The sequence below is a fragment of the Calonectris borealis genome, chromosome 8, assembly GCF_964195595.1.
Source record: "Calonectris borealis chromosome 8, bCalBor7.hap1.2, whole genome shotgun sequence".
Lineage (NCBI taxonomy): Eukaryota > Metazoa > Chordata > Aves > Procellariiformes > Procellariidae > Calonectris > Calonectris borealis.
In genome coordinates, this window is record NC_134319.1 from 3,927,265 (window position 1) to 3,944,658 (window position 17,394).

At 39.8% G+C, this 17,394-nt stretch overlaps 1 protein-coding gene across 18 annotated transcripts in view; it reads right to left on the reverse strand.

The window, feature by feature from the left end:
* NFIA (nuclear factor I A) overlaps positions 1-17,394 on the reverse strand; it is a 252,842-nt gene that overhangs the window by 38,307 nt on the left and 197,141 nt on the right. For 12 of the 18 annotated variants that reach the window (XM_075155641.1, XM_075155643.1, XM_075155635.1 and 9 more), the window contains one exon: positions 12,705-12,833. The exons of the other annotated variants lie outside the window; for them this stretch is intronic. In XM_075155641.1, the coding sequence (XP_075011742.1) occupies positions 12,705-12,833 (129 nt within the window). The remainder of the gene's footprint in view (positions 1-12,704; positions 12,834-17,394) is intronic. 18 annotated transcript variants of the gene reach the window in all.

Genomic DNA, 17,394 nt, shown 5'->3' on the forward strand with positions numbered 1-17,394 from the left:
TTTTATATTGTACTATAAATGGTTGATAATTTAAAGATGGTCTAACGCTTCTTGTTGTTGGGGTTTTTTTTCCACCTCAGTTTAGGAACATTTATTTTAAGTAACGTGTTTTCATCTAATGAACATGCACAAAGTGGCAAGATCATTTTGAAAATTACATTTACATTTCTCCTGAATAATGTTGGGCTCAAATCTTCAGCAAGCCCCCAGCTTGCATTCGGGGATGAAGTTTAATTTGGTGAATTTATGGGCCAACAAGCCAGCTGGAAAATGTACTACAGTGAAGGTGTAAAGGTGTAATGTACACAAGCCCATTGGCAATGACAGATTTTACCCTCAGCTGATTTCAGCAGAACTACAAGCGCAGCTGAAAAGCCTTACGCTCTCCTACGTTATGGGACACCTTTGCCCACTTCCTTGGCCTTCAAGAAATATTGGGTTGGACCCTTGTTAGCTAACAGTGCTTTCCACTGTTAGTTGTCACCATGAGGTAGCAACTGCTGCCACTCATAGTGCTATGAATTCTCCCTTTCCTCTCTAAAATGAGAATTCATTCTTCCTTTAGAATGGCCAATTAATCTGGTTGCGCAGAAGCTCATCTGTAAATCATAGTTTATTTCTCACCAAACAGTCATCATTACATCCCTCTTGCTCCCTTGGCATGCTATCCTAGTAATCTTTCAAGGGTGTCCATGTGCATATGTACTGCACTTGTACATCACACATAACCGATTAGATAAAGGCTATGCAAGGGAGGTACTATCCTACAGAAACTCACGTGTTGGCTTTGAAGTAAGTTAAATATACAAGAGGGGAAAAAAAGCCTTTGGCACTTTTCGAAAAATTGGAGACATGCAGGAAAGAACTAAAATCAAATACAAATGAGCAAACACTCATTTCATGTTATGAATGTTATGAAAAACTCACAGTTAAATAAAAGCTAAAATCTGCTTCTTAGTCTTGTTCATTGCCAGTTTAATAATACGACACTTTATTAATCATTTTTTTCTTAAGCATTATTAAACCATTAGCAAACTCAGAACCTGAAGATGTGGATAAAAGGTACTCAGAGACAGCAGCAAGGAAACCTTCTGCAGTATCCTATAAACATTCATTAAGGGTTGGCTGGGCAGCACTTAGAATTTTCATAGAATTCTATGTACTTCTATGTACTTCTTTCTCCACGACTGGATAGGAATGATTGCTTTGACACCACCACCAAAAAGAGCTGCACTCATGCCTGGGGTGCTGATACGGGATGAATATGGAGCTCTCATCCTTGCCATGAAAAGCTCCCCTGTACCCTTGTTAACCCCATGAGTCTTCCCAGTCTGCTCCCCTTAATACTGTTTAAATTATTCACAACACAAACGCATACCGAATGTGTGGTACTAAACGGGAAAACACCACTGAAAGAAAGCATGGAGATAAGGAACTAAAAGGTAGACTGCAGCCTTCAGCTATCTCTGATCAAAGCAGACGTATTTCCAGTGAAACTCTTCTGAAAGCATGGCCTATACCTATCTTATAACAGCTAGGTATTGTGGCATGTGGGCTGAACTGGAAAACAGCGTCTTCCCACAGCCGTGCTAGCTCTGCAGTGCTGCACTGGGGAAAAGGAAACAAGAAGCAGCATATCCCACACTCCTTGTTATGGAAATGTTGACAGTTATTCCATGGCCAAGGCAAACACCTGTGTGCCCAGCCTGTTCAACCTGTCTGCACATCTGGGCTTATCTCTTGTTTTGTACAAACCTAGTTAATTATTTCTTATTCACTTTTAAGACAAATAGTTTTGTTCTGAGTTTGCATCTTAAATTACAGTATACTTGAAAACTCTTCAGATAAAGAACCCAAATCCTCAAAGGAAGAACTGAAGGCTATTTTCCTGTCCCCAAACTCCTGGGAGAGGCTGTAACTTTGAAGTGTGCTACTAAAGGTAGAGATAATGTGGGATTCACCTTAGTAAATGTGGGTGTGTACCATGGAGCTAATTATCTTAGAATCAATGGAGAACTAAACAGAACTAATGGTGTCTAAGAAGCCGTTCATCTCATCCAAAACCAGACCACTTTGACTAGATTTCATTGACCACACTGACTGGCTCACAAGTGGATGTGAAGGGAGCCCACTGGTACTAGCTCCGAGGTAGATACCTCCAGTCTATGCACACACCTTCAGTTAGGTGAATTCCACCCGAAGTGTCAGCCTCTGATCTCACTTACACCAACTCCTGAGGTGTAATTGCTTTAATGACACTTACGTCATAGCCACTTGACAGGTATGAACGTATCATCACCTTCTCCCAGAAGCAATAGTCATTTTAGAGCTTGTCAAAATATTTTGCCACAAATATTCATTCAACAAAAGTTGGTGGTAAGCATTTTGATGACTACAATGAAATTTTCATTAGCATACAACATTTCTTGCATTTTTTTGACATAAAACATATTCTTGCTCTCTTCCTTCGTATCTCCTTTTATAGATCCCCCTTTCCTTGTATGCCAAATGGAAGATGAAGGATGAAGATAAAAGTGAGAAATGAAAATTTATGTGGCAAACATTTAATTAAGTAAAAAATAGATTGGGATTCTTTAAACATTTATTAAAAAAGAATCTGTTTTTTCACCAGCTCTGTTAATACTATTTGAAATTGTCATGCAACTGCACTGTCCTTTGTACACATCTGGGAACAAATTCATTCCTTTTCTTCCGCTGGGTGAAAAGGAGATAGAAATGCTATTTCAATCAAACAAGAAGGAGTAAAAAATTGTACCCAGGGAACACGTGGAAATTCCTGAGACCACACTGTATTTAGCTTTTTCAAGTTATGACTCTTCATTTAATAATTTCATTTGCTACATGAAAGACATGTTATGATTATTAGAAATACTCATAGGCATGTAAGTAGTGGGTCTTTGTCTGTTGCCTTGACCTCCTCAGCATGTCAGGGTAGAAAACAAAGCGGAAAGCATTTGCCGGTGATCTTCCCGAAGAGAGCGAGAAGAAAAATGAATGCAGAAACGATCAACAATAATTCAGGAAGATAAAGTGCCGCAAGAAGGAGAGAGTGGTTCCTCTTCAGAGTCTTGGCCAACTCCTCAGCACAGCCTTGAAGGGCTTTCTGCTGATCACAGGAAAGACTGGGGGAAGGAAACAAGACCGAATAGGCATCAGTCCTCAGTCTGTGCCATATACTGACATATAGGGTTCATTTTCTCAGAATAGATGGATTAGCACAAGAAGTAACAAATGTAATAAGGATCTCCGAAAGATTTGTTTTTGCAATCTCTGACTGGGAAATACCAAATTTCTCAAATGGCAAAAGGAAAGGCTGTTTGATAAGAGGAAGACTCTACTACTATTAAACTGATCAATATTACAGGTGTGCCTGCCTTATACTAGAGGGAGGGAATTAAATGCTAAAGTCTAAAAACTGCTGGCCCAGATGCAGATCCATTACTCTGATAGCTGTGTTGTGGTCACTGACTCTGGTGTATGCAAAAATGGCCTTTCAAACAAGTTCTGAGTGCAGAACACAACCGTCTTTCCAAATATATGGATCCTCACAAACATTTTTCATCAGTTAAAGGACGTGAGGTAGTAGAGCAGGTTGCTATTTTCCTTGTTTGCCTTTAAATGGGGCAAGTGACCATGGAAAAGCCCCGTCAGTCATGATTTTCAGAAACGCTTAATAAAAATTATTAAGTCATTGCTTCTGAAAACCATGCCTAGAGTGATGCAAGTTTTCCTGTGTATAAGAATGGGCTATTACTACTTATGTGCTTCTGATGGGATATTACAAGTCTCAATCAGTGATTGTAAATTCTTTGAGATCTTCAAATGGAAGATAAAACAGGTCTTTGTCTATTATTTATTTACTTATTGACTTATTATTTATGTATCCCTAAGCAGCTCCATGCTGCCAAACCATATTTCTCTTGGCGTCTTTCAGCCTATGACATTTATATTTTATTATTGACCTCACTAAATGACATAAAATATAAGTTCTACAACCTATGAAAATATGTGTATTCCAGATCAGAACTTCGTTTCTACCTGCTGTAGGTATGGAGGAGTTGGACTATCTGGCATTATTAAATCTGTTATTTGTGTGTGGGGGCTGGAGGCAGGAATTATCCTTCCATCTCAAGGCAAGCATAAATATTTCAAAGCACACATGATTCTAATTCCATTGAAGCTCATCTGAAACATCCCAGACTTTTTATTGAAAATGAGATGATAATGTATGGTGGCCTGCAACAGATATACCAGTATTTTAAAACTACTGCTATTGGGCCAAGTAATTATGCAGTACAGCTGTTGCGTGCTATACTGGATTTTTTAGTGTTTTATGAGTTCGTGGTGCTGTGCAGCACAGAAGTAAGAAAGAGGATTTTTCAGAACGCTGAATTCAAATGTCTGATTATGCAGGCCTGTCTTGTCTTTTCCCTTCTTGATTTATAGTAACCAATAACAAACTAAGTAACTAATAAAATAAGTTGCATTCATTGATTAGGTTAGCACTTCACATGTCTAAGGCAAATGAAGAAGAGACAAAATTGTGAATTCTATTCAAGTGAATGATCAGATAATAAAGAATCAGTTAATCTGAAACAGGTTATAGTTTTCTTCAGATATTTAGTACCCTTCTCAGGCCCTTCTCCTGGAACAAAGGAGCAGTCCTAATAAAGATGCATGGGATCCTTTCTCCCAGGGAGTGCTCACTGATGTGGTAAAGGGATTTCGTGATCGCACCTGCAGTGCTCAGACAGATTTCTCCACCAGCACAGCCCAACATATGGGGGAGACATATTGATCCATCCACCTTCCATCTCCTCTTCCAAAAATCCTTGCCAACCCCTTCAAGTCCAGATGACTGGATGAAATTTCTTTCTTCATAAAGTCGTTTGAAGTCTTTGAAAGGGTCATTTAGTGTTGCTCTTCTCCCGCTCAGGAGAAGCCTCCTATCACCCTGCACCCCTCGCCTGTTCAAAGAAGTAGTGGTCTGGGGAATCCAAACCACTGTTCCTTCACAGGCACAAAGGCTAGTCCATCAGACCAGGCCAACAGTGGATTGGCTTCACCAGGACACAATGCTCAGATACCTCCTCTATAAAGTGATAATTAAGTTTACTAATAGCTCATTAAACATTGATCAATCTTCCTAGAAATAGTAACATTATAATCATAATGAAACAGGATCATTTTTATCAGCTTGTTTTTGAGGCCATTATAATTGGCTTCATTACAATTAAGAAAGTATTTTTTTAAAAGTCATTTCCCTGGAAATGTTATAGAACAGTTTGTTCTGCTAGATATTTCCACTTCAGGCTTCTAAGTTGCTTTAACTCCCTGCATGCTGTAAGCTTTCTCCTAGCATTTAAGTGATGCAAGTGCCAGTTCAAATTATGCAAGATGTATCCCACCCTTTGTACCCCAAAGGTACTTATTCTGAAAATTGACCATATTAGAGTACTAATTGGCTAAGCCACCATGCTGGCTGATGTGAAATGCTTTCAAACACCATGAAACAGCTGTGTTTATCGGAAATATGAAGAGTGACTTTTTAATAAGGAGATCTGGCAATAATCCAAATTTGTTGAAAGGAACTTACACTTCTGTGTATAATACAATACAAGAGGTAAAGAATAGAAGCCTAAAACAATAGCTTTAAGCCCACAGATTTTTGTGATGAAAGCAGTTACCCAAACAAGAAAAAAAATAATTAAGAAACTTGGGCTGGGATTTGCAGAGGTCCTGAGAGAATTCATTAACTGCTTTTGAATTTCAATGGGAGCTGCGTCCCCGTAACTCTTTCAAAGGTTTCTGAAAGTCCCCATTTGTCTTACTGCCCATTAGGAATAGACTTTAGGGTGATAAATGTAGACCAATCTCTTATTTAGGTTAGCAAGGACTTGCCTCTACTTAAATATTGAGCTGCTGAGGTAGGACTGACCAGTCCCAGGACCAGCCCTTTGAAGGGCATTCAGATCACTGGAAAACTTAAGTATTGCTTAAGTCCCATAATGGTGCAAAGGGGCTGTTTACTAACACGTCTGTCAGGTCCATGGATGAGCTAAATTCAAACTGATCCTGTCTTACATTCCCATTTGCAGTGACACGGCTGGGAAATCATGGGGCAGGAGAACAAAAATAGGCCTTACCCTCTTAGCATGGGTAAAATTTAGGTATCACTGATACTTACTTCCACATTATGTAGGCAAACATAGATGAAACATTCAAAATATAATATAAACAGCTGACCAATGCAAGAGATATACAAATACCCTAAATATGATGGATGGAGGATCTGTTCCTGTCCATGGACATCAAAAAGAAGGACTGAATTGCAGAATATCCATCTCTCGGCTCCAGAAGTCAAGTGCAGGTGGTCGGCTAAGCACTGCTGAAAAAACAGACCCATGGTATCTCCAAGTCGGGGCTGGCTATCAGCCCCTTTTGGCTGCTCTGAAGACCGGAGTGGTATAAGGCACTTGGACGCTTTGTTCAGAAATACTCTTTCTGTAAGAGATTTTGCAGTACCAAGAGGGAGGCAGAAGGACATTTTGCCAAGGCCCACGGAGTTCCTAGCAAAAGGGAAATATGCTCAAAGCTGTGTTGGGGCACAGGGTTTATTGGTGTACTCTGGGTTGTTGAGTATTACAGGCTGCTTTCGCAAACCTGTAGAGCTGAACTGAGCGCTGGTTCCAGATTCTGGCACAGGCGGGGGGCCAGTTAAGTTAGCTATTTTGAGCAGATTGTTTTAAAACACGTCAAAACTCTTCTGCCTTTGGGAGATCAGAATACTATAGAACTGGTTACATAGGTAGAGAAATAAAAATCATACCTATAGAAAGGACTCCTCCCTTCTAAGACCATAGCTAGAGGTCAAAAAAACCTAATTTAACCTATTTGTAGAATTCCTACTTCACATCAAATGCTGGCAATTTTTGCATATTATCACTGTGTTTAATACACATGATGTAGTCCCATATATAAGATAAAAACTACTGCTAGGAGAATATATCATGTCTTTCTCATAATGAAATGCAGTTGATAAGTTTACAATAGAAATGTAAATTCTCTTAAAAACCACAACCTTTATGTGTGTGATGATATAATTCTGCTTTGATACTAAAAAGGGCATGGTAATGGAATCTGTGACTTTGGAGTGATATATTGCTGTTAAGTTAATAGGACTCCACATTCCCATTTCTAATATCAGTGTTTTTTTCCCCTTTCATTCTGTAGATGGTAAGCTGATACTACATAAACATTGTTAAAGCTATAGTTCCACGCTACAGTAATTCACTTAACTTTAACATGATTTATGGTTCTGTCAATAGAGGAGGTTGAAAATCCAGAGCTCTGATGCTTAAACATGGGTTCCATATTTAAAGCAATAATGTGCTTTTTGTGTGTGTCTGAAGCTAGAAGAATTTAGCATAAAGCAGAGATAAAAATATTATAGTTCACTGCACTGTTTAAAGCATATAGTTTAACTTCACGGATATATCAGAGAGAGCAAAGAACTGAACACAGAATCAGGAAAAGCACGGGCAAAATACTTTGTTCCTGCAGCACTTCATTTTTATATTATTTTTTAGGGATGCATGAAATCCTATTAGTACTTTTAACACTCCCCTTTTTTCATTCTTTTGCTCAGTTAGATCAGCTCCTTTTGTCAGGATGAGTTTAAATCTGGGTCCACTGTGTTAATCACCCCCCATTCTTCTTTCTGGCACTTACCCTCCAGGCATTTTGCCTCTTTAGGAGATTAAGCGACCAAGTCATCTTGTTGCTCTAACATGTCCTCGCTGGAGCAACATATTAACACAATTCCTCTGCAAAAGAGCCCTCTTTAGAAGTTTGCTGCAGGGATGACAAATTAACCCAGCATGGTGTCCCACACATCTATCTCGGTACAAATTATTAGTGTAATAGAGCTTTTAGTTATGCATTTATCTAGTAATTATTGAACGGTTATACAAAACGAAGCTGAGCAATCATGGCCCTTTATGAGGCAATCTCAGTGGGTGGCCTTACAGTTAATTTAGGATAGGACTGTCTAAGCAGTTCACTCACACACAAATTAGCTGAACAGCCTGCTCCTTTAAATATTTCCTATGTCACAGGCTAACTCTTTACAATACAACAAAGGTAGAGTTTTAATTACACGGTTCCTGACTTTTGTTTAGCTGAAGCTTTAACCGTTTGCAAGCCTTCCTCTCTGCCCTCCCCTGCCTGGGATACGGGAGTAGATGGCAGTTTGGGTAGGGTATCTAGTAATTACTAAACCCTGACCTTGAGGCCATCTGTTAGGAAACTGTTCTTCCTTCAGCATCATATTATTTCAGAGTGAGTGGAGAAAATCAAATCTTCGCCTACACAGTCAGCTATCCTGTCATTGTAAACGGGAGCGTTGCTTTTTGCTGTCGCAAAAGCAACGCTCATCTGTTGGTCAGTGTTACACTATTTATGGTTTCTGCTCAACTTTCTTACCCGTGTGGTGCAGCTCTCATCTTTTGGCTGTCTTACGTTACCATCCCCTGATCCGAGGTGTCCGTATCAGAACGAACTTGCACTGCTTTGCTTTTGTCAAAATTCAAAGGAAAGTAGAAGTCTGCGAGCTGACAGCATCGAGGAGCAGCCGTGGATAGTTGTACAGAATAGGATATTCCAAAATGTCCCTGTGTAGCTCAGGAGCGAGTTAGCAGGAATTATCACTTTGATTCGCTTGAAGCTGGATGACAGGACAGCTAACAGGCACTGATATTTCAGTGACCCTGTGGAGAATTTTGATAGAGAAGGGCACAACGTCCTCCCAGATATGTGACATAAAGTTTTTGCCACTTTGGCACAAACAGAAAGTACTATCCTGCAGAGTTTCCCTGGTAGGCCTTGTCCTGATAAAAATCAGGACATAAAAATGGCAATGCTTATTATGGAGGAAATTAATATAATGGGAACCACTCCACTAGTTGACTTTCATCCCTTCTTCTCTTTCTGCTCACACGCCCACTTCCTTGAGTTCTTCCCTTTGTGCTGTATTTCTTGTTTCTTGTAATTGTGTTTCTCCTTCATTTATCTTCCTAACATACCATCTCATTCTTATTTTTTTTCTTTCCTTGCCTTTTCTTCCTTGCTTTTTGGCTTGCAGGATCTATGCTGTCTTATTCTGTGGAAATGCCTGAATGCTCTACAGCACAGGCTGCTGTATACCCTAGGTTTACAAGATCGTGGTCAATTTAACATTTCAGCCAGCTCCAGATATAAAGTCACTAGAGTGTAAGTAGCAATACACGGAAGCCTAAAACCACTTATGTAAATATTGCTGTCACCCATAGTATTTAAATCCTTCACTGTCTGGTAAAGAGTTCAAGTGGGCTAATGTCTGGGAAACCTTGTAAGATGCCAGCAGTACATGATGGCTTTGCAATACTGGAGTACTGTGGTGAGCTACACTGACCACCAAATAATCTAACTTGCAGGTAACAAAAGTATGCTGCGTAGGAGATAGAGATCTAACTGCTTGAATTTTCAATGCGTTGAAATAAATTATAAAACTGATAGTGATGCTAAAGCCACCCTATAGGTGATCGATTTACCATCTGCCAGACACTGAATCCTAACCACACTGGTCCAGAGAAGACATATGGTGCATTCATAGAGTCATGCCCAAAAAACTGCCATCATCAAGTGAGACTCCATGAATCACTTTGCTAGCTTATCACCAAAGAAACTTGGATCTTACCACCATCTGTTGGAACTACTGAGGAGTCACTGAAGCATTGGCATCCATGCGCCAGCACTCACTGCACATCTGGTCCTTTGGTCAGCCAGCTCAGATCCTCTCTGCTGGCTACTGCCCAGCTGGGTTGAGTACTGGCAGCAGCACCAATGCAGATAGGAAACTAGTGCGCAGCCTTCCACAACACAGTACAGTACAGACAACTTCATGAAAACAGAGGTTTTCCAACTGGTTCGTTGAATGGAGCACCTTATAACTAAGAAATCCTCTTAAGGATTTACTCCTCCTCCAAGCAAGTTTTGTTTCCAAAATGACTCATTGTGGGGATCACTGGGAAGGGCACTCAGTATCCTGGGATACCCCAGCATAAGACGTGTGCTGTGTTCTAAGGAATGTTTGGAAGCATGTGAAAGATTCAGGAATATTCCTGAGAACTTATAAATCACTGGTTGTCAATGACAACACCTGCCATGAATAGTCTACAGCTTCTTCTTTGCTGTCTATTTTGATCATGCTTTACAAATGCATCTCATATACACATCCAAGTGATAAACTTGCACATATGAACATCAGAAGGAGATTGAACCTTCTTGTAATCGTTCAGTTGGCTGAGGAGCTTCCTCTGATGGTGACCTACTTACTCATGACTTTCCTTTCTCTGAAATATCTGCAGACTGAAGATTAAATCCTGCTCTTACTTTTCTGAAGACCACCCGGAATGACCTGCCACTGACCATTTACATAATGCATATGTATCCAAAGAGAATGCAACATGTGTGTACTATATTATACTTATCATTTCTGCAGAAAGATATAACTTCCAGTAACTAATGGTGGATACGAATTGCTCAAAGATTATATCCTCTTATATGACTGCATTGTACTCTTTATGTTGCCACTTTTGAAACCTGAAAAGCTTCTCTCTTCTGCTTACTGTCCTAAAGTACACTGGAGGGAATGGGATAAAGAACAAAGCTGGATTTGCAGAAAATAATCCATCTCAGTATATTACCCTTTACTAACAGCACGATTGTTGCAGAAGAGAAACAAACAGAGCCAGTGTGCTGTGGAAGAAGAATAATACTGAAGAGGAATGTCCAAAAAGAACAAAGAACGAAGACTGGAACAAGATTTTTCCAGGATGATGACACTTAAGGAATCCACGGATGGATTCAAAGGGATTTTTCCTGAAAGTCTGTAAGACACTGTTTGTGAACAAGCATAAAATAGAAGATGCTTCTAAATGATGTTGCAGAAGAACAGTTTTTGCTTAACTTGGTAGGAACCACGATGATAAGAAACTGTGTTACTTCTTTATGGAGTTAGTAAAGACATCTCCTTCCAAACAAACAAAATTTGGGAACTGTAATCATTGTATTTGCTCTTTCAAATTCTGGCTGTCTTTGAATGTTCTTCTCATCTAGCTGATGGATATCCCCTGGTGCACAGAAAAAGTCTTGTTAAAACAGACTGTAGATGAGATTTAAACAAGACCTCACCAGTGATACATTTCCTCTCTCAACCACACAAAAATCCAAAATACAGAAGGTCTAAACAGGGGCAGACAAAGGCATTCAATGATCTTAAAAAATGAGTGTGAGGTAAAACATAGCTAAATAAAGAAAGGCCTATTAACTAATCAATTAACAACTCAAATCTAAAAGGCTGAACTTCTAAAAGATAGGAATTCAGAGTCAGCTGATGTGCACTGAATATAATGTTAATGGAACATTCATATTATTCATACTTATATCACCAATTATCAAGGCTTTTAAAAGAAGATATATTTGCCAGATAGCTCAGATAAAAAATTCAAGGGAAATCTGTATAGAACTTAGATGTCTAAATATCTTCTGAGCATCCAGGTGTGTGTCTAAGGGTAATAAATAATTTTTATGGGATTAACCACAACAAATTAAACTACAATAAGTAGATTTAACAAAGCACAAAAACCCATGAAGTGCAATTCTGACCTGGCTTCAGCTTAGTGCAGTTCCACTACTTCCCACTGCATCACCTGGACTGTGCAGATGAAGAGGCTCGTCCTGGTTTGTGCTGCCCTCAGTAAAACCACACTAATGCCAAACAGACATTTCAAAATAATTGCTAGTATGAATTGCTAATATGTCTTTTTATGCTTCACCATTCGACCAATTCCTTAATAATCTTCTCTAAATGAGACGAAATTTCATAGCAGAAAGAAACATGTCACAACCATTCATTCCTATTTTTATATCTTCCAAAGAGGTTTGTAAGAAGATTCATTCATTTGTGTATATTACTATGCCCAAGTGAGTTCCTTTTCAAATGTGAACCGAGTATTGCATTTAGTTTTCTAGGCTAAATGAAAATGCATCTTTCTAACAAAAATGTATAAGCACATCTAGGCCCAGAGGACGTCTCTTTTACTTGGAAAATCAGTCGGAAGAGTACTGCGTAGAAAACCAGCCAAAGCTTTGCAGGAACCAATTTCAAAGGAGTCCCCTAACAAGGTGGTTCTTCAGCACACTGGTACCAACAACACGAGCACTAAATGACTGGCAGAAACAAAGCCATAGTGCTGGAAGACAGGCATGGTTCAGAAGTGAGTGATGGGTCCCTACCTCGAGCACTCAGACTGAATCTATGTTATGAATGGACAGTAGAAGACACGCTCTGTAACACATTCTGTCCCTTTCCCCACCCTCTTCCAACAAAACCCCAGGCCCCCAGAAACCAGCGTTTCCACCTTAGGCACTGTTGAATGGTCGTCAGGAGTTTTACCAAACAGCCCAGCCTAGCAAAACAGGTCTTGACAACTAAAACCTCCGGGTTATCAAGCTTCTGAAGCACAGCCTCTCACTGAGTGGGTCACACGTGGCGATGACTTTCCGTGGAAAGGCGCTAGGATGGACAGTGGGTGCCGTGGCTAACATTTAAGCTGCCTGGGGGCTCTTGGGTTAGGCCTCACCTCTGGGTCCTGTAATGACAGGTCGATGGTGCTGTGTGAAAGCCGTTCCAAGGGAGGAGGTCTGCGAAGGCGAGGGACTGCTGAAACCAGACTTCTCTGACTTCTTTAATGTAGTTGGCGATGGCATTCCTGGCAAGAATGATTGATAAGTGCAATTTAATAATGCTAGGTCATGGAACGACAGCCTATGCATTGTGAAAGTGGGTGCAGAAGCAGCTAGATAAACTTAAAGGACAAATGAAACCGAATACAACAGCAAGCTGAAAGCTCACTTTTGTTTGTGGTCTTTTTTGAGGCAGAAGTGGCCATGGTTCGCTCTGAGCAATGAGTACTAAAAGGCAGCCATATTTTTCTTTTAAATCTGAAATATGGATAAGATGCAGCTTATTATTGCTACTGAAACCTACTCTGCTTTATTTTTAGAAATCTGTAATAGCTGGAGCATTTGGATTTTTACAGGCTTTTTATGAGTTCTGTCTTTCACTCACTGTTTTAGTAGATTATTGCAAATGGATCTTTTAAATGTGCTGCACGACTCAAGGCACAACTAGAGAATAAAGTTTTCTGAGTTCAAACTCTGCCTTTCCTTACTCTCTTGACTTCAAAGGTATTTGAAAGTAATATATTTATGTGGTTCCCTTTTGCTTTCAAATTTTTTTAAAGGGTGAATGGTATTTGTGTCTTGATATTAGAAGCCACACTGGAATTATTTCAGAGTTGTTATTATGCCCTTGAACTATATCAAAGGCTTCCAATGAAAATCAGAGTTAAGTTGCCATGGGGTGAAACCTTTCCCGTGGACAGGCAGAAATGGTGTAATGCTAATATGACCGGTTTGTTATACTCTGTAAGAATAACTCCTGTTGATATCATACCAAGCCTGTGGCACCAAAGAAATTAGTGGAATGAATATATTGCAATAGGCTCTTAAAATCTAAGCCTTTTCTGTGTATGATTTATGCTTGGATAGAAGAATATTACAGCATATAGATGAAGAATATGTATGTGTGTCTGTATTATTCTCTATATTTTTATAGTTCTAGAGGCATATGGGTATTCTGATTATCTGCACATACTCTGAAAACACATAATTTCCAGTATATACAGTACATCAGACATTTTGCATATCTGTAGGGATATAGCAAAACAAAGGTGTGGAATAGTTGAGGTTTCAGGTGCAAAAGCAAAATACCAGATAATGTGGAAGCTGAACTTCCACTAGCAAAGTCATTCAACCTTATTTCCAACTCTGTATTTTATAGAATTTAATTGTTAGAAAGTAAAGAGAGAGGCCTGGACAATATTATCTCTGGACAATATTATTAACTTTATGTTTAATAACACTAGTTTTATAGTCCCTGGGATGTTGATTGCAATATGCAGGAGCCTTCTTGTACTTTATACGCTGCACTGTTGGGGTCTTAATGGTTTCAGTGAGGTTTTGCAGTTTTTATTTCAGAAAGTTAAATAAAGTAAGGGAGTGGTTAGCGTTCCAGTGTTGTACTTGCAGCTTTCTGTCTTGAAACTGTTTGCTACAAGGGTTTGCTGTTGTGGTGGTTTTTCCTTATAGGAAGAAAGGCTACATACTTAATCTTTTAAAAATAAAAGTTTAGAACTGACAGATTATTGTGCAAGAAAATTAGTGTTGTGGTTTTTTTTTTCATATTGGTCTTAAGGACTTTGGAGTAGGGACAAAAGCAAAGAGAGTTGGTTCGGTTTGGGGGCAAGAGAGAAAAGGAGACTGAACTAAGGTATTTCAATGAAATGCTGAATTTCTGCTCAAATGGCATGTTGGGATGCAACTTAGTTATTGCTCTGTGTTTGAGTGACAATATTCAGGACAAGGATACTCAAAAGAAGTAATGGTGCTGTTGATCCATATTTCCTTATGATAGAACTGGGGATGGAAACACCAAATGAGTGTCAACCCCAGCCCTAAACACAAAGTCAAGGGTCAGTGGCAATATTCGTGCTCGGGAGGTAAAAGAACTACGCTGCTGGCAGCAAGGCCATGGGTACATCTCTTCTGTGCCGGGCTGTGGAAGGAGCTAGGTTTGCCCCCAGGGCAGGTTTTAATGTAGCAGGCTCCATCCCTCTCTGTGCAAAATATCACGGACAGAATAAGCGACTATTTATGCACAGGGATTATTCTCACAGTAAAATACGCCTGCTTGTGAGCTGCTCTCCCTGCAAGGTCGTGCAGCACTCTTGCGTGGAGGCACAAGGCCCCGCACGCAGCTGACGGCTGCGCAGCCCACGAGCCCAGGAGGGGACAGGAGTGCCTGTGCCCTGGGCAAGCATCGGAGGTCATGGAAGGAGTAAGATCTCTAAGTCTATGCACCGTATGGTTCAGCTGCCTCATGAACTCCCTGCTTTCCACCATATCCTCTAGCTGGATACCCTCTTCAGGGTTACGGGAAAGATAATAAAGCTTCTGAGAAAGTGAAGAAGCTATTCTTTTACCCCTGTGCTAAAAAACCTGCTTGACTCACGTAAACTGTGGTAGGGGGAAGGGGCAGAGAGAGGAGTGGAATATGGTTTAAAGCTGTAGCAAGTTCATGTGATTGTGTCCAAACACTGGAACTTGAGGAGCTACAACAAAGCTGATGAATGACCTTGCACTGTGGCAATGCTGAGCAGTGTCATGTTCCTATGGAGATGGATTTTATAAGGGCGAGGCAGCTGTTTTCATGTGAAAATAGAGATTTTAATGTAACACTGTATTGTAAAATTGAGTAGAAAGACAAACTGAAGTACTGATAATTGGTTCCTACTTTTGTTATATTTGTTTGTTATCATCATTCTGATTGCCACTACTATCACTACTTTGTTTTTTTTTTTATTTATTTCTGGGTATTCTGAAATGTATTGGTTTGGAACACTCCAACTCTACCATGTTTTTATTTTGTTTGAGGTTTGTAATGACACATTTTATTTTGAGTGATCATATCCATCAGATCTCAAGAAAAAATGGCTGCTTCCTAGTTCAGAAGAATATGCAAACAGGAGCTTAATTACATCACTTAATATTGACCAAGAGAAAGAATAACATGAGCTTGCCAGCTCATTTCCAAAGCATGTTTTGTCCTTTAAGAGGGGAGGGTATGACAGAAAGTTAGGCAGTGCAAAGCAATTAGCATCATTCACATTTTATGTTGCGCTAGCATGGTGCTCTAGCAGCAAAATTCAAACATTCTTTGAATGGGTTAATAAAAGAAGAAATACAGTCGGCATGCAAGAAAAAGGTTTCCAAGAACAAGCCAAAATATGTCCCATTCTTCTAAATTTATCACAGCCATGTCACATTATCCTTGAGACTGCCAGGAATGTCAATTTTTTTGCAATTTTAAAAAAAAATCTCATTTAGCACCATATGTTTGGTTAATGTGCCTGATATATCCTGCGTATTCTTTAGTCCATCCATTTCTAATACTCATTTTCTTTTTTTTCCCCCTTGCTAAGCCATATGTTACAATGCTGGTCATTCTATCGAAGCTACTTTCAGGAGCTGAGAGCGAGAGCAAGGGAACTCAGGTTTAATCACCCAGAAAAATTTAAATCTGATACTACAAGTCTCACTTTTAGGTAAGCAGTCTCAGCACTTGAGTGTATATTCATAGCCCGGTGCCTATGAAAATCAGGCCACCTATGAGATAGCATGGTGTATATTAACAACTGTGAGGCAGGAACTAAGATAAATGACTAAATATGGAATTAGGTGTTTAATTTTTGGCACCCATGTTTGAGACTCTTGGCTAGTTTTAAAGGTCTTCTGTTTCATACCTAATGAGTTTTAACACATTTAGTGGTCCCCAGTCCGCAGCCTCCCCTCCTGTGTTGCTCAGGGATGCAGGAAATTAAAAAGTTAAAACTGAAGCTACCCTGGGCAGAGCCCAGGGAGGATGCTGCTGCCTTGCATGGCTTTCCTCAGCATTGTTCCTAAGAGCTAATGAATATTGGGGACCACTGCACTGAAGACCAGATTTCAACACTTCACGTGACCCCAAGGAAGTGGTAGTGCCAACTCATAAGGACACCTCTGAGTCCCGACTCTCCTCTGTTTCCTCTCTGGTGCAGGGCAGCAACAAATTACAATATCCCCCAACCCGCCTCAGCTGCGCTGGCCGGTGAATAGGGAATGGAGCCAAGGATCCTCCCCATTCCCTGCCTCCTTCTATCCATCTGCTCTGAGCAAGGAATAAACAAGAACAGCCAGAACACAACGGCTGGGTAACCCAGGTGGGGTTTAAAAGTGTTTCTTACTATTCTGTGAATAGGACTGTTGTCCAAATCACAGTCACACCTGGCACTTTTAGGAAACACAGATTTCATAATTCAGGTCTGAGTTTCCTCTGAATGTTATTTAGAGTGCAAGAGAAGAAAATCAGACTTAGTCTATTTTCATCTTATGGCAGCTTTTAACTACAGAATAAATGGAAAAGTTAATTGCTAAATAAAACAGAAAATAAAGGGATTTGTGGCATAAAACAGATGGAAGTCTGAGTGGGTGTGTTACTTTAACTTACTGTACTTGTGTTCACGTGATTGTGTAAGTATATGTATGCCAAACATATATGGTCTTAGCCTGCTCCCATTAGAATGAATCCGTTTTTTTCACTGGACAGAGGGAAGCAGATCAAAGACCATGATGGTGCTAAATGGAACAAGATGTGTACTTTCGTATTTTTTT